This window comes from Chiloscyllium punctatum, chromosome 14, assembly GCF_047496795.1.
Source record: "Chiloscyllium punctatum isolate Juve2018m chromosome 14, sChiPun1.3, whole genome shotgun sequence".
In the NCBI taxonomy this organism is placed as follows: domain Eukaryota; kingdom Metazoa; phylum Chordata; class Chondrichthyes; order Orectolobiformes; family Hemiscylliidae; genus Chiloscyllium; species Chiloscyllium punctatum.
Genome location: NC_092752.1, coordinates 29527919 through 29549587, shown reverse-complemented (window position 1 = coordinate 29549587; position 21669 = coordinate 29527919). Strand labels below are relative to the sequence as shown.

At 39.1% G+C, this 21669-nt stretch overlaps 1 protein-coding gene across 5 annotated transcripts in view; it reads left to right on the top strand.

Annotated features, from left to right (window-relative positions):
- The window catches only part of LOC140485692 (alpha-1,3-mannosyl-glycoprotein 4-beta-N-acetylglucosaminyltransferase B-like), a 242426-nt gene extending 229438 nt beyond the window's left edge, over positions 1-12988 (top strand). For all 5 annotated transcript variants that reach the window (XM_072584115.1, XM_072584112.1, XM_072584111.1 and 2 more), the window contains 2 exons: positions 7431-7543; positions 9947-12988. In XM_072584115.1, coding sequence (XP_072440216.1) covers positions 7431-7543; positions 9947-9970 — 137 coding nt within the window. In that variant the 3' untranslated portion in view covers positions 9971-12988. The remainder of the gene's footprint in view (positions 1-7430; positions 7544-9946) is intronic.
- Positions 12989-21669: the final 8681 nt, after the last annotated feature.

Here is a 21669-nt window from a genome sequence, read left to right as displayed (position 1 = left end):
ATGAGCAGGAAATTCAATTGTTGGACCGAAGAGTAGAGACAGCGGAGGAGAGGGCTGTGGCATCAGAGACCTTGGCAGAGTCTTGGGAGGAAGGATCCAAACACTGGAAGAATAGGTTCGGGTTCTTCAGGAGCAAGTGGACAACCTGCAAAATAGAAATAGAAGGAACCTTACGGCTTGTGGGTCTTCTGGAACACAAGGAAGGTGAGGGCCTCATTGGCTTCCTGGAGGAGTGGCCCCTGAAGTTCATGGGGCTGGAGTTGGAGTCGGGCCTGTTGAATGTGGAGCGGGCCCACTGGATCGCAATGTGCAGGTCCTGGCTGGACCCCGCGCCCCTGTACAGTCCTAGTGCAACTCCTGCATTATAAAGCAAAACAGTTAGTGATCGAAACAGCAAGAAGATGGGGAAGAGATTCACAGGCTTTAATGTACAAAGGCTTGAGAATAATGTTTTTTTCAGGACTTCTCAGGAGTGCTGATTAAGGGCATTTGATGAAATTAAGAGAAAATTAAGGGGCATGAACATTCAATATTCCTTGAGGTACCCGCCCATGTTGCATTTTGTTCATGGAGGGATGGTATATAATTTTAATTCTGCAGAAAAGGCAAAGGACTTTGCGAATTCTCTGAATTAAAGGACTTGAGTTGGGGTGGGGGGGTTGGAGGGGGCATCGTTATGAATAATGGTACGGGTTTTTTTATTGCCCCTTTTTCCTCCTCTCTCCCCTTTTTTGCGGTTATCGGCTTTATACGTACAGCCTTGATGTATAACTGAAATTATTCCATATATCGGTCGGTTGGCTATTATCTGGGGTGCTTTTTTTACTGCTGTCCTTTTTGTTTTTGGGTTGGGGTGGCTGTGGTTAAGATGTGTGGGGTGGTTGAGGGGGGGAATAACCGGTTTTCTTCATTTGTGAATTGCCTGGGGCTAGGGCATGGCCTTAGCAATGGGAGTTGGGATGGTACCAAGGATTGGGAGGCGTACCCCATATGGGCAAGGGGGGAGATAGCTAGTGAATCGGAGGTTATTTGTGTGTTTGCTTAAGTTAAATGTAGTGATTAGTTTTTTAGTTGTAGTAGCTTTTACAGGAGTCGTGTTTAGCCGTTATAGAGTAAATGTCTTTGTCGCTCGGCGTATCACCAATAAGCTTCTTCCGCTTGGGAAGCTATGGGCTGCCCTGGATGACCATGGCTAGTGATTTGTTCAGGTGGTGCACCTGGAATGTAAAAGGGAGCCATTCTCCCACTAAAAGAAAGAAGGTGCTGTCAAGCCTTCGGAAGGAAAGGGTGAACATTGCTCTGCTGCAAGAGATGCATTTAACTGATAAGGACCATCTGAAACTGCAGCAGGGGCATATGACAGGGTAGTCTTCTCCTCCTTTTACTCTGGAGTTGAGGAGTGGCTATACTGATAAGAAGGAACCTCCCTTTCCAGGTAACTGAGCAAATTAAGGACGAACATGGACGGTTCATCATTCTTAAAGCTCTAATACATGGAGAAGGGTATGGCGTCTTGAATGTGTACTGTCCCCCAGCGCACTCTCTTAAATTTCTAATTGATGCAGTCACTAAATTCATGATTCTTAGGGTGCGCTGCATGATCACAGAAGGGGATTTTAATTGCCTCATAGATCCCAAGGTTGACAGGGTGCCAAGGGGCCCAGCAGGTACGTCCACACAAACTAAACAGTTGGTGGACTTGTGTGAGGAGTTGGGATCAGTGGATGTGTGGAGGTATGTCCACCCTAACGGAAGAGACTTTATTTTCTATTCCAACCCACACGAGTGCCACACACGAATTGACTTTTTTTAAATACCATCAGATTGATTGGACAGAACACTGGCATGCAAAATTGGGAATATAGCTGTCTTGGATCATGTGCCAGTGTATTTAGATATTAAAATCAAGGGTGGTGGAACAGATTCACGACACTGGCGCATGGACTCATACCTGTTAAGGGATATTGAATTTGTTGAGTATTTTAAAAGAGAGTTCAGGGCCTTCTGGGATATCAACTCCGGTACGGCCAATAATCTGGCAATACTTTGAGAGGCTACTAAAGCATATTTACAAGGCCTTATCATTTCGTATTCAGTGACTAGAAGGAGGCAGAGGGAGGAGCAACAATAGATGCTGGAGGCCCAGCTGCAGATAGCTGAGGAAGTATATTATAATAGGCCCTCTTTGGTCAAGCTGCAGCGGGTCACAGCCCTCTGGGCGGCTCTCAACTCATTGCACACACAGGTGGCAAAAGAAATCTCCTTCACTAAACAAAGACTGTTTGAATTTGGAGTTAACCTGGCACATCTGGCTAGGAGGAAAAAAGCTTCCCAATCTATTATGTCTGTAAGAAGGCTGGCACAGTTACCTGTAAATTGAAGAAGATCAATGTTAGATTTAGGGAATACATTTTGCAGAGTTATATCAGTTGGAGGGAAACAAACATGGTGCAATGAGAATGCAGTCCTTTTTTGAGAACCTGGACCTCCCCAGTATAAACGCGGATCAGGCTACCCTGTTGAATGCGCCTATGACAGTACAGGAAGTGCAGGAAGTAATAAAGCATCTCCAGGATGGTAAAGCACCGGGGCCAGATGGATTCCCAAGTGAATTCTATAAGGAATTCATAAATGTGTTCATGGAGCCACTTCTGGGGATGTATAGCTATTCATATGCACAGGATTGTCTGCCGCCCTCTCTTAGGAAGGCTAATATTTCCATCATTCCCTCATTCGGGAAAGACCCCAAAGAATGTGCTTCATACAGACCAATTTCACTGTTGAATGTAAATTTTTAAATTCTATCCAAGATGTTGGCCCTGAGGTTGGAAAAGGTGTTGCCCATATTGTAAAATATGATCAGACTGGTTTTGTTAAGGGCCGTAGCTCCTCCAATGATATCAGGAAGGTACTGAACAAAGTGCAGGTATGCCAGCAAAAATTGATCCCAGGTTTGCAGTTCTCCCTAGACGTAGAAAAGGCGTTTGACCGGATAGAATGGCCGTACCTGTTTGAGGTCCTAGAGCACTTTGGTCGGGGGGGAATGTTTGCTAGATGGGTGGCGGTATTATATAATGATCTGAAGGTGGCAGTCATCACAAATGGCACTAAGTCAGATAACTTTAATATTGGGAGAGGTAGTCAGCACGGGTTTCCTCTTTCACTGCTGGCAATTTACCTTGGCAATTGAGCTGTTAGCTGAGGCGCCACCTGAAATAGTGGTGCCAAGGGTGGGAATGGAGGAGCATAAGATCACCCTATATGCTGATGATGTCCTTTTGTTCTTTGCCAATCTGGAGGAGTCCATTCCTCAATTGATTCAAACAATTAATTTATTTGGCGTTTTTCGGGCTACAGGATCAACTTTACGAAATCGGAAGCCATGCCGGTAAGGGATTAGTGGAGGTGTCTGATCTGAAGGATGGAATGCAGTTCCATTTAGATGGTCATCAAAAGGTTTTTATTGTATTTGGGAATTTTTATTACCTGCTATAAAAAGCTAACTATGTACAACTACCAGAGAGGATAAAACAGGATTTGCAGCAGTGGGAGGGATTACCGTTATTATGGTTAGGCCGAATAGTCCTGATTAAAATGAATGTTCTTCCTTGCCTGTTGTAATCCATGAGAATGCTCCCGTTGTTGCTACCCAGACAAGTGTTATGGAGGCTCAGTGGTTGGCTAGATTATTTTATTTGGTGTCGCAGGCAACCCTTAATTAAATTTACCAAATTGCAGCTTTCACAGGGTGAGGGAGGGGTGGATCTTCCGGACATGAAGAGATATCAAATAAGTTCCCTGTTACCATATGTTGGTGACTGGGTATAGGGGATTTGGAGTCAATTTGGCTTGATGGTGAAGTTTCGCAGTCGAGATGTCCCCTGGTTAATCTATTATTGATGGATAAGATGAAATCCATGGCTGAGCAATGTAAGAATCCGACCATTTTAAATACTGTGAAAGCCTGGAGAATAATGAGGCAAGACGAGGGCAATTGGCTTAAGACCTCGCCATTTACCCTGTTGGTGGGAGCCCAAGGATTTAAACCTGGAGCAATGGACTCCAGCTTTAATTTATGGGAGAATAAGGGAATCTCTTGTCTGGGAGATTTATTCAAGGGGGGAGGTCTTGATCTAATTTAGCCAGCTAAGTCAGAAATATGGATTGTCGAATAGGGACCTTTTCTATACTTTCAGATAAGCGATTATATACAGAGGAAAACCACGCTCCTGGCTCAGTTTACGAGTCAGACGAGCGGTCTTTCAGTTAGTACTTTGCCTTAGGGGACGTGGAGAGACTCTGTAGGACGTGGAATCAAGAGCTAGGAGAGGATATCTCATTGGAGGTATATGGTAAGACATATGGGAAAATGTAAGGAAAATTTCAGTTTGTAACAGAGTGCAGGCCATGCAATTGGGGGCTCATATGGTGCCAGAGAGGCTAGCTAAGTTCAAGAGAGGAGCGTCACCACGTGTCCCAAATAACATTAGTATAGGCACTCTCACACACTGCTACTGGTCATGTTGTAAGATCCAGAGATATTGAGTGCTATAATAAGGGAGCTAAAGCACATTCTGGAGATTGAAGTTAAAGTAGATCTGGTATTTCTTCTTCTGGGCTTGCCAAATTTGTCCTCTCCAAGGGAACATGATAAGAGATTGTGTAACATTCTTACCCATTGTGCAAGGAAGAATATTTTAATGAATTGGACGTTGGAAAAACCCCCAGGTCTTATGGCGTGGCGTAGGCAGGTGATGGAGTATCTCCCCCAAGATTACCTCACAAATATGGTGCACCACAAAACGGGGCAGTTTTACAAGTCTTGGCAGCCCTTTTTAAATTATATTGATGCAGACTTATCAGCAATATTAATTAGGGCTGTGGTATAACCATGGGAATCAGTCTGGGTGCCCATGGAGGGGGAGGTTGGGGGAAAAGAATACGGGTACAATGACTGATGCTCTCAGGGATGGGAGCCTCAGTGGAGATGTAGTGAGTGAAATAGAATAAAGTAGTGAGATATAATTTAAGTTAATTTGAATTCAGTTTATTTTTTATTTCATTTGTAGTTTAGTTTAAGTAGATTCATTTGTTCTGATAGAATAGTAGGTAGTTCATTACTAACAGTATCGTGATAAGACATTCTTGTACTGCCTCTATTTTTCTGCTTTTTTTCTCATATTACTTTTTTTGTATATAGATGTTTTGTAAAAATTTTGAAAAAGTTTCTAATAAAAATTTGTAATAATCTTGCTAGAAATGGAAGTGTAAATTTTTACAACCCATGGCTATTGTTCTGTGCAAAGCATCTGAGCATTTTTTTTGATTGGTCTTATTAATTTCTTGAAAGTTTTGTAACTCGGGTTCACCAATTTCTCTTTTCATTCATTTTATCCACTTTCTCAATTAGAACATATCAACATTTGCATATTTACTCTATCCTACCCCACAGCAATGGTGATGAGGGAAGGAATGGGAGAGTCAGTAGCAAGTTCAGGAAAATCGTGGGTGCTGTGCGTGTATCTTGCTTATATCAAATTTTCCTCAGTGGAGTGTGAGCTAGTGACCGCTGTCATTGTTGAAGAGGAATTTTCCAAGCAAGAAGATTGGCTGAAAGCAGAAGCTACTCAAACTAACTGGAAATTCAGTAGAAAACCTGAAAATTCTTCGTTTAGCCCTATTTTCTGACTTTGCCTAAACTAACGTGTAAATTCACTGTCTCTATTGCATTTATCATTCCAACTGAACACATTAAAACTAAACTGCTTTCTCACAATTTCCCTTTAAATTTTAATTCCTGCATTCAGTTTAAGGTAATTGAAAATGTCATAGAAAAATTAAAGTAAGATGGAACATTTAAAAATGTTAGAACAAAATGTTGGTTGCATCAAGATGAATATACAACTTAGAAGGAGTGGTACACCATTTGGGCCCTCAAGCCTGCCCTACTAATTGCTAAGATTGTTGATTGTTTGTGGCCTCAAACTTCACTTTACTTGCTACCCTTTAACTAGTCAAGATTCTCTCAACCTCTGTCTTCAACATATTCAATTACACTGCCTCCACCACTCTCTAAGGAAGATAATTCTGCATTCTCTCAATCTTCCAAGCCTTGCTCTAGTCTCTCGTTCAAGGGGAAACGTTCTTTTAGCATCCATCCTGTCAAGTTCTCTCAGGATCTCGCATGGCTCAATGAGGTAATCTCATTGTTCGAAATGCCAATGGACATGGGCCCTATCTGTTCAACATTTTCTCTTAAGAGTCCCCATCCCAGGAATCAGTCCAAAAAACCTTTTCTAAACAATGTCTAATGCAATAATATCCTCTCTTAAATAAGGAGATAAGACTGTACATTGTACTGTAGGTGTGATCTGACAATTACCTTGTACTATGTATAAAATACCACTTTTTATATTCTATTTCTCTTCCAAAAAACAGCATTCCATTTACCTTCCTAATCATTTACTGTGCTTGCGTAACATTTCTTTGTGATTCATGTATCAGGACACTCAGATCTATACGTATCTCTAATGTGCAATCTCTATCCGTTTAATAATATTCCACTATTCTATTCTCCCTATCAAAGTGAACAAATTTACATTGTCCCACATTATACTTCATCTGCCAAATGTTTGCACACTCACTTAACTAACCTAACTAAAAGCCTATTAAAATGTCTTCTATCTTCTTCACAACTTACTTCCTTATATTTGTGCTGTTAACAAATTTAGAAACTATGCATTCAGTCCCTTATCAAATCAGTGATATATATTCTTGACTGTGAAGTCAGCAAGAGTAAAATTCAATGGCAGTGTGGCTGTTAAACAGCCTGTCATGATCAGACTTTTATAGATACCACTTGTGCATTACTGCTCACTTTGTGTGTTCATGTTAAAATTGAATTTTAACCTAGGTCTTAAGTAATATATACACAATTACTTGGAGGAAAGATTTTAACTTATTCAAAACCTATTCATTATCAGAGATAAAATTAAGCAAATAAAAACTGTAATTTAACTGTAATTTGAATTCTGTAGCATTTAATTTTGCTGGAAAAATTCAAATATGTATCTTTCTTTGTTGAATACCATTTCTGTAGTATGTTTCTGTTTGAAGTAGACAATTGATCTATTATCACATATAAAATATAAAGGAAACCTTTCATTTTTTGTCAAATGTAACTTATTCAATTCAACTTGTTCATTTTTACAAGATAAACTATTCAAAACTCATTTACTGTAGCTTGCTAAAAACTACTTGAAAGATTTTTCTTATCTTTTCAGTGCTGGAGATGAAACTGGTGTCTAAATATGCAACTTTACTCAGTGTCACTAAAATTTTCCAATTTAGCTGTTTCTTCAGTTTAGTCTGTGGGTATATGTTTAGTTTGTTTTCTGCAAATTGTAATCTTGTTTCATTTATATGTTAAGGTGCATTTAGAAATGGAATTGCAGACGGTGAAGTTGATGCATCGATCGGGAAAATTGAGGCCCTTCGACTATTTGTTCTTTCCGAATCCCCTGTTTGGGTTTTACTGAGTGAGGTAATATTTCAGAAAGGACACAGCATCCTAAATTATTTTTATCTTATAGAATTGCTTTAGGTTTCTGAATCCCAGGTCTTGCACACCTGACAGCACATCTTCAAAATAAAGTGTCCAAGCTAACCTTGTTCCAGCAGTAGTGGAGACCAACTTTTCCATTGGTGTCTAGATTTGCCATCAGCGCTATCTCCACAATGAGTTAGTTTACCCTGTGGTGATGAAGGATAGACTTAATTGACAGATTTACAAGATATGAACCAAATCGGTTCTTCAACATACCTGTGTTACAGCACCAAGTATTAGACTAATCTTGACTCAGAGCACCTTAATTTCATGTTAGTCGTGTTCTTGTGGGACTATAGGTAGCCCACTTCTAGGATGGGAGGAAAATTCCTTATTGCACCGAAAAGCATCAAAGCATGCAATGTGGTGCCATGCATTACTTAAGAGTGAATCTTCTTCAGGGCATTGGGCCTTCAATTTTTAAAAAATCTCTAATGAAGATATTGTAGTTTTCATTTGGCAAAGAAAGCCCCAGTTTTGTGTACCAACAGGAGAAGATCCACAAATGAAAAAAAGAGTTTTTGTAGTAATTGGCAGTATTTGCCCCTATGCCCTCACTAGGGAATGCATTCTGAAATTTGTTCTGAATTCCATTTGATAGCAGAATGCCCTGAATCTCGCTATGAAAGAAAACAGTGCCAGTGCACAAACACCAGACAGAACCCCAGAAGTTTCTACAATTGTAGGAGATGTAAGGATGGTATAATCATACTGCAAGAAGAGTCATTATGATCCTAAACAATAAAAAGTTGCCACACTTGTTATCAGTGAGATGAGATATATGCAAGGTGAAGACATCTTTATGAAGGAGTAACAGAATCCTCTCCAAATGAAGCTTTGGTAATTATGCAGAAAAACATAATGCTGGCAAATGTCCAGATTGAGAATATTGTCAAAGCAGTTATGATAGGATATATGTGAAAGTAAGCTTGTACCTTAGCTCAAGATCACTCAGGAGCTGTGAAACAGATTTTATGGCAGCTAATAGTTATCAGATATTGTTTTGTGAGGGGAATACAAACTTCTTTCAAGTATCTGAGAGTAAAGCGGCTCTGCCCGTATGAAGATGTAGGTCGTGGGAAACAGCTGGAGACCACCTACTGTGCAGGTTCAGCTTGAAAGCTTTGTAATCCTATCTTCTTATCTTCCTCTTTCTTTCTTCTGAAAATGGAGGAATGAGAGTAGACCTGATAGTGGATTCATTTAATTTATAATTGGAACATAATAGAAGATTTAAAAAAGAGGTACTGCCAAATTCAGAAACATTCAAACTTATTTTGTAAATGTTATTTGCAGACTTGGGAGCTTGAAATCAAAGGAAATATATTACTGCGAGATAATTTCTATTCAATTTAAAGTCCTGGTAATTTAGTGTACTTCTAGTGAGCTCAATGCCAAGTTTTCAGGTTTTCTAAACAAATATTTTCCCCTCTGCCATTTATAATGCATTACTGCATTATATGTGGCATGGTTTGCTAAGTAAAATAGGAGGCAAGGGAAGAGAGTGGTAGCATTTCAATCCAGATCAATTGATAGGAACATTGACAGTCTGTAAAATAAATGCTACCTGTTCATTACAATGATTTGTGCATGCAGCCAATGCTGCACATTCATTGACTGCATACTCAGCAAGGGGAGTAAGGTAATCAGCAGTTCTTAAAGGGGAGATGAATTGCTGTGATACCTATCATTGAAATGGCTGAACATGGTGGAGAGAAGTCATCAAATGTCTATAATGCTGCAGTGGAGATCATGGTGTAGGGAGTGGAGAGGAGAGTATACATTCATGATCCCCCAGGGGTCAGGAAACCTTTTTGTTTGCTGATGAGGTGAAAGGAGATCACTGAAGGGCTCACTACCAGGAATACAACACCCACATCTGGCATACAATGCTGTAAAAAGTTTTAGTAAAATCATTAAGTTTTCAAGGATAAGAACATTGTTCAAATTCTTTCTCATTACAACTGCACCACTCAACTGCATCCTGGTTAGTGTGCCACTGCACCAAGCAAAGTTAACTCATGGCATTCAATGAGTTGGAGTTATGCATAATGTTAAGTGTGTTCTGCATGCAACATATACTCATCGACAAAATTATCCAGGTGCTTTAAATTCTGTCAGCAGTGTAAATCCTAAACCAATTGCAAATGCTACCTCCTACATTAAAATGGTGAACTTCAGACTTTTACTCCATATGCATGTATCGACTCTGACAATTTTGGTTCTTAGTGGGTTAAATTTCTGACTCAAATTCTTTAAATGGTAAGAGGTGAACAGAGTATGGATTTTTCAATAAAATTCACAAAATGCATTTTAACAATGTCTACAATGTTTTTGCAGATATTTATCAAGCCAGCTGCATAAATGCAAGCAAGAAATTCGGCTTCCCAGCAAAAGTGCAACTATTTCTAGTGCCTCTTCAATAAGGTTTGCCTGATGGATTTCTTCAACAATGACACCACCTAGTGTGGTAAAATAAAAAGAACAATTGTTGAAAATCAACAAGGGACAGAGCTAATGTAAAAGATCACAGTGATGGAAAACTGTAGATGTGCAAACGTTTGAATAATCTTTGACTAAAACAATTTAACTGTTTATTTATATAATAATTACATTGTTTTTTTTTACTGTCATCATGAAAATGAATAACAAAATGCCATCTTAATGAAAACTTCAGTGAAGTTGAATTATGGTGTTTATAAATGCATACTTTGTGTAGAAACAAAATGTATGCTTGGTAACTTTATGTAATTGGTCCTAAGATAAATTATTTAAAATTACATCACATTAAGTCAATATAATAATTACCTCTTCTAATCACAAGCTATACTTTATTTGTTGGGAGGGAGAAGATTTTTTTTATAGGTTTGGTTTAGCTCCTCCTTCCACAATGTTCTTTGCAACAAAGACAGTAACATGATTTGGATTGTAGCCCTTGGCAAATGACATTCTATGAGCTGACAAGGTATTCCTTGTCTTTTATAACTTCCAGAAATAATGCATTCCACTGTTACATAAAACTTTGTTTTAAATTAAACTACCAAAGAATTCACAAAAAACACTTTCATGAAGTTTGTTGTTTAAATGTTACTTAAAGCTAGGATCCAAACTTGATACAGAAGTTCTACATGTTTCAGTTAGAGCAAAAAAAAGCTACTGAAGGTAGAGGACCTGAAACTCTGAGACCTCCGCCAAGAGAACTTCAGACCAAATAGTCCTGATATTCTAATCAAGGTCAGAGGTCCTACTCCTGTCCCTGATCACATTACAAATTACCCACTTAATTTGAGATTACTTCTGCACTGGAGATTCCCGGACAGGGACTTTCTGTTACAAACTAATACCAGAATCCATTAAATCCAGGAGAACAGAAAATCTTTGTAGAAACCACTCCCTCTTTTGCAGCAATCAGTGTGACATGTTTTGTCATTTAAATGTACATTGAAAAGTGAGGCCCCTAGCTCACTCCTGACCTGTCATCACCCTTCTCCCAATCTTGTGCTGCTCAATGCAAGACTTCTCACTGCCCCTTTCACCAGTCCTCTCAAGACTGTTCAATGTTGTTCACCAGCTTGCTTTGTGTCCCTCTAATCTCTTTGCCACCTGTCCTGGCTCCTTAATGCCTCACTTGGCACTCCTCTCCCAAGCCCTCATTTACCATACAAAGAGTAGCAAGGGGTTGGGGACAGGTGACAGTCTTGAACTGGTGGAAGTTTGGGTTGCAGCAGAGGTGAGGATGAGTGAAGGTTGTGAACAGGAACACTACAATGACTGCACTGTTGGGAGAAACTATACGTACTAGTGGGTTGAATTAAAGTTCCTGCATCATGGCAGGAGTTAAGTGGTTAACCTTTTCAATGCTGTAAAAGGTCTGGCAATTAATTACATTCAAGCTATCTTGTTGCTACAGCAAAATTTTTTTCGTCTAAAATTCTATTTGGCTTGGATTTTATTAATATATGGAATTCTGTTTTTTAATGCCATTTATCTTTTCTTTTCCTTTACAAGTTAGTCATAATCATACCATTATTTTTTGTTTAAGATTATTATACCATTATGCTGTCAGAAAAAGATTGCAGGGCATTTGGCTTAAACTTTGCGATAGCACTTTGTCATTGAAACATAGGCATGAGCTTCAAGACTTGCAACATAAATTCCTTCTGTATGCTTTCGCTGAGATGAGCATATAACATTTCAGCCTTTCAAAGGATCAATAAAACATGTATAGTGAGGAAGAAAGCATGAAATCCACAATTACAATTTCTTTGTGAGTACTCAACTTCTTGGTTTTTAAAAATATCTTTCACAAATACCCATTAATTTTGTATGGCAGCTGTTGATCTTCAGTTTGGTTATAAATGGTTAAATTTTAGTTTGTAACAAAACAGTTATTCAAGCGCCTTGATGGCAGTGGTAACATTATCGTCATCAGACAGTGCACGAAGTCTTGAGGATATATTTTGGTCTATGGATTAAGTAAAAGCAAAATTGCTCTAACAAACTTTAATTGGTTCATGTTGCTTCACTAAAAGAGTGCTTTACATTTAAACACAGCAACAATGTGTTCCATAGTCTGGAAGGCATAATATTGAAGTCAATAGTAAATCTGCCTATTTAGCAGTAGCAATTTATTAAACCGTTAACCAAGATATATGGCTGGATTCTCCTCTCATACCCAAATTGAAGCTAAGCAAAGACAATGGTGGAGAATTGATGGAAAATTATTGTGGCGCCTCCGTCAGGCACACATCTTACCAAGGCACCCCTTTCCCACAACTCATCTACACAATCTGCATATTCATCCAGTACCCATCAGGAGCATGCTGGCCACTCCCTCCACATTCACTGCGGAGAGAGGGGACCAGCAATTTTGTGTACTTTTTGGTAGGTACACATTACTTGCAGTAACAGGGAAGTGGTAATTACAGGGCACTTGTAGAAAGGTTCTCTCTCATCATTGTGTAGCCAAGAATTATCCATGCCATCACAGGAACAGAATATTTCTTTTTTTTTTGCTGCTCCATCTTCTATGGGTGAAACACTCACAATGATCTGAAATGACAACAAAACTGCCTTCTTCTGTAGTGGCTGTATTCATTTTAACAACACCAACCCCACAATGAATCCACCCTACATGTCAAATAATTGAAGAAAACGGGTCAGGTTTACAGCAGTCATATTGGTGGGTGGAAGAACTCCCATCTGCAATGGCACTGCTGGGAGAAAAATCCTGACTGTAATATCAACTTGGATATTTATCTGTTTACATTTTAAAGGACTTGTGCAAATTTTTGGCCTTTGTGTTGGTGGATTATATTTTTAATTTTGTAGTTAGGGATTGATAGAAATATCAAATTGAATATTTTTAAAAATGAAAAAATAAAAGCAACCTGATACATCATTTTATTGATACTAATTATTTCTGTCACTTTCACTTATACACATTAAGGGCACGCATATTACTTCATCTGTAGATGGTATTATTAACATAAATATTTTGTTTAAAATGCTGAAGATTTAGCTTATGCTCTTGTGAACAGACCATTGCCATTGAGATATTCTGGGGAATCTTTGAAATCATCATAAAAACAGACGCGCAAGTATTTAGCACTTCTGAAAATTCCAATTTTCTTCATTTACACTTTCTTTATTGATAAATATGGCTAGTGTAATTTGAGATTTGAACACATGAATGGTCAAAAGATCATGAGATAGGAATTCTTTATTCCACTGGCATCAGGTCAGGTCATTACAAACAGGAAAGGAAATTAAGAATAACAAGAAATTAGTTACACAACGTGCATGTAATGACAGTGTGGATTACACTGAATTGAGGAATTTCTTCATCTGTCTTCCCTCCCTTCCCATCAGACTCCTTTTCACCAAAGGCACTCTTTTCCAAGGAGAGTCTCTTTGACTGTTCCAGCTGCCCTCCTGACAGTCATCCAGAGAAGTGCGCAGCTTCCTTGGTCAGTGTCCTCCATCACCAATGCAACTTTCTGCCGGAGGTCCCATTACAAACTTCCATGACTGAAATATGCCAACCTGGCAAATGCGTATAGCACACAAACATCTTGTGATAAGCACATGGATAATTAATTGTACAATTATAACTAAAACATTTTGAGTCCACATTAATGGCAGCATTTTCTTTTTGTACCACCAATCAAGGCAAATTTATAAAGGTTGGGGTGTTATCCAGCATTTGATCAAGAAGACCTTCACTGCCTCTTATCTGTACTAGCACCTTCCAAGCGAACCAGGTTATGTGGAGAATAATCCACATGGGTACCTAGGTCTGTTAGGATTCCAGGAGTCATATGATAGCGTCTGGCTCCAAATGAAATATGCCTTGTACATCTTTTCTCAATTTGTAACATTTACTGATTTTCTCAGCAAATCATGAAGTGTGGCAGCCTTGTACAAACCCAGCTCACACTCATCAGGAATAATGACTTCCTTAGTAACGAAGTGCCCCAAATATCCTACTTCTGTCTGGAAATGTTGGCACATTTCTGGTTTGACTTTAGGGTTTAACTACAAAAAGCAGGCTTACACCCCATGTCTTGTCTTGCAAGGGTTTCCCCGAATATTGAACCCGAAGATAAATATGTCACCCTATAGGGACTGGAAATTAAGACTGTCAAAAGCTTTATCCAGCACAGGCATGAAGACAGTAGGAGCACTACAGAACCAAAGCAGCATTTTTGTGTATTTGCAAAGTCCTCCAATGTCTGCTCCAAATGTCATTTTTCAATATCTTGTTCATTGGTTCAATAGATAAGTGGTTATAACCTCAACCCTAGGTTGAGGGCAAGCATCTTTTGTTAGTCTTTGTGTTCAGTGCCCAGTAATCAGCACAGATTCTCAGTTTTCCACCTTTCTTCCTCACAAAGACTGTGAAGCATACATACTTAGATGACACCTTGCTTCATGGGTTTCTGCAGGCTATCCTCCCAATAATGATGTGGAATCCTTTGGCAAGGAAGCTTTATTGGACATTCATCTGTAGTCACTATCTTGTGGTTTACCAGGTCACAATATCAATTGTCATTTTTTTTTGCTGAAAGTCATCTCACACTTGATGAGAGTAGAAACAAGTTGCCTCTTCTGGGTATTCTCCTCTCGGTAACTGACCATCTTTGAAATCTGGTTCGAAATGTCTGCTTCATTTTTGCACTATCCATGATAGCGACAGATTTAAGGACACCACAGGCATTTTTGGTTGATACGAAACATCTTTGCTGAAATTGGCAATCTGCAAGGGTTCTCTTCTCAACAGTGATGATGGCAGTTCTTAGAGTTATATCAAGTGGGAGCTCTACTATATGTGACATGTGACACTAGCAGGATCTGATGTTGAACAGTTGGAGATGGCTGGCATGATTATTCGAGAACAGTGATGGTGCAGATATTTGAAAGAACAACCAATTTCCTGCAACTTGAATAGTTCTTGGGTCCCATACAGGTTGATATACCTTGAGTGTGTGGAGCAAGGTCAAAAACTTTTGTGCCCCGTCTGTCAAATATGTAGTGTGCATAGCATTCACCATATATGTTTTCCAAGGACCCACAGATAGCTTTTAATACATTCTATCTCAACATCACAGGTGTACTTAACTTTCATCCTTCCACTGGAGTATCAATCAGGTCACAAACCACCAGATGTCCCAGGCTATTAAAAGTGTGATTGAGGACAGGCTCAAGAGCTCGGTGTAGTCATGATAGGAGATGACCGACCTCTGCAAAACATAACCCCAGATGAGGAAATAGGCATCAATCAGCTTGCACTCCTGTGCTAGATACTCATGGAAACACTGGTGAGTAGTAGTTGACATTTCCACTCTTATGTCAATTAGGCATGACACTTCTACATGCCCAATTTCACATTCACCATAGACCAAGTTCCTATGATTCTGCATAAGACTGAGCTCAGAGTTCTAAATAAGACTTCCTGAAGGAACCATATGCCCATCTTGCTGTCAGTGGGAGGCCTAACTACTTTAATGCCTGTTGAGAAAGGAAGATCATTGCATTGGATGGGGTCTCTGTTCCTAGCAGAAGTGATTGTTGAGGACAATCTCATTCAAGTGCCCAGCCCTGTCACAATTTCAGTAAGTCTTTACAGCTTACCCTCTGCAGAATTGGCTGTGTAATGGACCAGACCAGACCCACTCAAAATATTTTAAGATGATAGTCTAGATCCTAACATTTTCTTATTTTTAAGACAAATGTAACGTACTGTGTTCTAGACGCAATTCAACTGGTCAGACTACTCTACGTTAAGCAAAACCCTATTTATTGAAATACTATAGCTAAAATACAATAAAAGAAATAATAACTTTGAAGAACAACTCTATTGAAAACGTAACAGAATAATAGATACAGTAATAATTACTAATTAACTTTTCAATTGTCTCAAACATCACATAAACATACCCTGTGGCAAAATTCAGAAAATAGATCAATCTGACAGGTAACTCCAACAATCCAGAAAGACAACCATCAAGAGAGCGTAGTAGCCAGTCCAAACCTGTTGACTCTTCATTAATTGCTGAAAATAAAAGTTAAAAAAAAACTAGAAATCCCGATTTATGACAGCTGGACATAACTATCCAGGCTACCTCTATTGTTCCAACTTACCAAAGCCTCACAAGCTGTTTACCTTAACACAGGTTGAACAAGAGATGACGAGCAATCTCTCTCTTAAAAGAAAACAGGACAATGTACACTTCTTAAAGCCACAGCGCTGTCACAGTAAGGCTTACCATGGAGATAGGGCAGCAAGGACTGGATCTGCAGTTGCTCTGAGCAATCTGGTCAGCTTGCCTCTTTAACCTATGGTCTACGTTCCTGTCTACACTGATAGTCACCTCCCTGATGCTAGCCTTTATCTTGTCTCAGGAGTCCAACTTTTCCCCAGGATCCATATATGTCATCCCACTCTTCAAAGAAAGATATTTTAAGTTTGTCACTGTTAATCCTCCTGAACTCAATTTGGATAGTCTCATTACTTCCTTGCTTCTGATAGTCAGTCTTGAATCCTGATCCAGATCAATCGAAAAGAGAGATCCATAATAATAATGCAATCAAATAACTTCACCAGCACCAGGGGCACGGAAACCAGATCTTTCCCTTCAGCTTGCTCATACACATAAAATGACTATGTTGTCCCCAAAAAGCCTAGTCAGTTCCCTTAAAGTTCTGCAGACTTCTTTGAACATCTGCACATGTTCCTAGTATTTCCTGATGAGTTTTCCCACAGATATTCTATCAGTCCCATGCTCGCTCGTATTGATTACCTGGATGCCACAAAACATCCGTTTATCCTCAATCCAATTTTCAGTTGCCAAATTATTAGGTGTTCTGGTCTGCTGTCAAGTCTGTCTAACTTCCTAATATCAGAAAGTAGAATATATGACTTGTAGTAATGCATCCTTCTGCTATAGCATCAAGGGAACACACGAGAAGCATTTGTCTCAGTTTGGCCGAAAGGTCTGATTCCCTCTGCAAACATCTGGCCTCCAATGATTCTGCACCACTTTCAGCTTCCCTCATGAACTCCTCCACTATCCACTCCATCTAGGTCAACTGCCTTTCAATCTTGTCCACCATGACTTCCTTCCTGTGCTGTGAAATCCTGCTGACTGTGCCAGAAATATAACATAAGACTTAAACACAAATGGCCCAAAGATCATTAAGCACGGTTTCTTTATTCCACTGGCATTAGGTCATTATAAACAGGAAGGGAAGTTAAAGATAAATAAGGAACTATTTACGCAATGTGCATGGAATGCCTATGTGGGTTACATTGGGTTGAGAGATGTCTTTGTCTACTTTCCCTTCCAATCAGCCCTCTCTCCACAAAATGCACTCTTTCATTTTCAATAGAGTTCATTTGACTGCTTCAGCTGCCCTCCCTCATAGTCACCACCTGCTGGTGGAGGCCTGAAAGAACCATATAGTTCCCTTGTTCAGTGTTTTCCATCACTGTCACCACCTATTGCTGTTACAATAGGATGAAATATGATTCCATAAATAGCAACAGTCCTTTGTAGCTCCCCTAAATATGTTTGCTTTATAAGTGAACAGTCAACTCTGAGAAGCTATTTTTCTGTGAAGGACATTAAAACTGAACCTGCCCTCAATGTTCATATGCACACATTTTCTAGAAGATACTAGGAAGTGACCAAGAATGAGAATTATAACTGGTTTGCCCTTGCGTCCCAGACATACTGAGGTCATTAATACCAGTCTCACTTGCTACTCTAGCTATAACTCCACCAAGGACTAGGATTAAACTTTGCATTCTTAGGACCTTATCCATTCAATTACTGGCCAAATTTGATCAGCATTTTGCTGATAGGTTAATAGGTCCTTATAATAGCAGGGAAATGTTTGGGGTGGCGGGCACCTGTAGTCTTGTCACCTTCCCACTACTAAGCCATCCTGCCAGCGGCAAGGAAGGTGCCAGTTAATCCACCTGATTAGCCACAGTTAAAGGGCCACTTCCCAAAGCTTCAAATAACCTCTTTAGGGTTTTAATCAAACACTTTTGGTCTGGAACTTTAAAAAGAATGTCCTCACACTGAGGTAGCTTATTAACAGTGCTAAGTTACCTACCTTTCTCTGAAGCAATTGTTTTACATGCACAGCTTCAACCACAAGTTTTGCAAACCTGCCAAATGGAAACTCAGAAGCTGTTTTTCAAGCTATGGGTGCTTCCTCTAATCAATAAGGAAAAGAATCAATCTTTGACTGTCTAAACTGGAAGCCTAATGCACAATTGTTTATTCCCTCATAAAACTCTCCCAATATAAACAAATTCCCATTAGCCTTCAAGAACTATCCCTTTCAGAATGTATTTTTTTAGAAGAAATCACCATGGCTATAGAATCACTTACATAATAATCATTAAAAACTCTTAGGTGCACAATCCAAAGCCACATACCATTCAATCAAATCTGAACTTTAACATAAATCCTATTGGATTATACATAGGTCACACACTGTACAATGAAATAGGCATTGAAGAAAAATATTAAAAATAATTGAAATGTGGATTGCAAAACAATTTGGGAAGGTATGCGTAGAAATGACTAAAGGTAATGGACAAAAGTAATACAAAATATCAAATAGATAATAAAATTTGAACCTATATTTCAAGAAGAACAGAATATAAAATGTGGAAACTATTCTATAATTATACAAGGCTCAGCTTAGATTAGATTTGGCATACTGTGTATAGTTCTGAATACTGTGCCTCACAGTATCACAGTATCTGTGATATATTGAAGGTAGTGCAATGTAATTGCACCAAAGCAATACAGTGACTAAAAGGGTTAAACTAAGAGACAGGTTGAGTAGACTAAGCTTATATTTCACTAAGTACAAACAGTGATCTAATTAGGTGTTCAAAAGAGTGAAAGGATTCATTAGGCTACAAAACGACATTCTATTTAGTGGCAGAGTGCAGAACATGGAAGGATCAATTTGGAAATACAACTGGGTTGTTCAAAGACGTCAGGGTGCAACTATTCAACCAAAGAGTAGTAGAAATCTGGAATTCTCTGCCCCAAAAGGTGTAGGGCTAGTTCAACTGAAAATGTCATAACTTGTGATAATTTGTTGTTAGATATTAAAGGCTAAAGAACCAAAGCAGATAAATAGAGTTAAAATACATATCAGCCATGGCTGTGGAGATTGAATTGCTTATTTTTATTCCTGTGCTACCTTAATGTTATTCATAGAAATTAAGTATAGTTAATTAAACATAATTAAGCATAGAAATTAAGCATGTTCTGCACTATAGAATTCAATTTCAGAAGTGTACTGTCGAAAGTTCATTTATTTTGAGATGATGGTAACATTTGAAACTTGGAATTATTTCTTTTTAGACTTTAAGATAAGTACAAAGAATATAATGTGGGTAAAACAGCTTTTTTTCCATGAAAATTCCCAACCATTGAAATATGAAAATTGAACTTATATTTCATTTTTTTAAAAACATTGTTCTCAGTTTTTGGAGATAACTGGCAAAACTCCCTAGTTGCCCTTTCAAAAGTGACATTGAAACTTGTTCCAAAAAGCAATAGCAATTCATGTAGTGAAGATAATCCCTAAGTGCTATTATGCAGGAATTTCCAGGATTTTGAATCAATGCCTATGAAAGTATGCCAATGACTGTCCATGTCACAACTGGGAAAAATTGGAGGTGATAACATTCACAAGCAGCTGCTCCCCTGCTCCTTTCAGGTGATTTAGTTTGTGGTTTTGAGAAGTAGTCAAAGAAGGCATGCAAGCTGCTGAACAAGTGTTTTGTGCAGGTTGTACTAACTGCATCCATGACAAGCTAAGGAATTAAGTGCACAGTCTGTCCTGGTGGTGTTGAGTTTCTTGGAGCTACACTGATCCAAATAAATTGAACATATTCAATCACACTTCTAACATGTACTTTTGTAGGTCACAGGGTGTTTTAGAGTTTCAAGAAGTAAGCCAATGATTTAGGGTCACTAGGCCTTGTAATTTTGATATAACAAAGTTGGTCCAGATGAGATTCTGATCAATGGTGACCCAAATGTTACAGATATTGGGATTAATGAAAGTCAAGGGGAGGTCTTTCAACCCACTCATTTAGAAATAGTCATTGCTCAGTACATATTTTCTTTTTTATCTGTACCAGAATGGATGTTGCCAGGTCTTTAGCACATGTGGGCATGAGAAGTTGCAAACAGAACACAACACTGTGCAATCATCAGCCAAGACACCTACATTTTATACTGGAAGATCACTAATGAAGTAGCAGAAGCTAGTTAGATCAGGGCACTACTCTGACGAATTCCTGAAGCAATGGCCTGGGACAGAGATGATTAGTCTCCAACAGTTATGAGTATCTTCATAATATTACACCAACTGGTGTTTTCCCTGAATACCAATTGACTTTGGTTATACAAGACTTCCTTCTTGCCATGTTCAGTGGAATGCATTCATTGTCACCTTAACTGAGGAATTAATGTCTTGTGTTCAGGCTGTCACATGTTCTGAAGCAAATTAATCCTGCTGAACCCACACTGCACATTGGTGAACAGGTATTCCTTGATACCATTTTCTGCAGCTCCCTTCCTTTGCTGATGCATGGGAGTAGGCTGATTGGATAGATTGAATTTACCCTGCTGTTTGTGAACAGGGCAAACTTGGGTAATTATCCAAATCATCAGGTAGAGTTTCAGTGTTGCAGCTCTGTTAGAACTGCTTGAGTCAAGGCACAGCTACTTTTGGAGCATAGATCTTCAGTGCCACACTAGGAATTGGCTTGAGTAGAGGGTACAGCAACTTAGGCACATAGATCTTCAGCTGTCCACTAGGAATATGCTTGAGTTTAGGCACAGCTACGTCTTGAGCACAGTTCTTCAGTGTTACACTGGGGACATTCAAGTGTCCCATAGCCTTTGTTCTATCCAGCACACTCAGCTGCTTCTTGATCTCAAATGCATCAAAATGTTTGTAAATACACCAGTTTCTTCCTTTGCATTCCTTGTGCCCTTTTGCTGGTCTTCACCATTCTTGGGGATAGACACAGTCATAGAATTTTGCCCTCTTATAAGTTGCTTAAATGTTTACAACCTATAAACCTGGTTATGGTTGCAAGGCTGTGCCATGACCTATTGGTTATCGGATGACTTAACTCTTGAATATACCATGCTTGCTTTGCTGTATAACAATTGTTTTTGAGTTGCTTCTTCACAAAGCATGTCATTTTCAGGTTCATCTGATGCCACTCTTACCATGTTCTCCTAAATCTCTGGGCAGGTTATCTGGTTTTATAGTAATGAGTAGAGAGGGACATATTAGGTCATGAAGTTACAGACTGTGATGGTATACTTGTGATTGCTGGACGCAAAGGTTTGAGCAATGAGATTTACTTTTAATCCACTTCACTTAAAACAGAATAGTAGCTAAACAGGGACAGAAATTATGGATGTTGGTGCTGCTCCTGACCTGAGGCCTCAGCCTGAACTAAATAACGGTCTCCCCCAACTCGAACACAGATAGCCTTAGGCCCT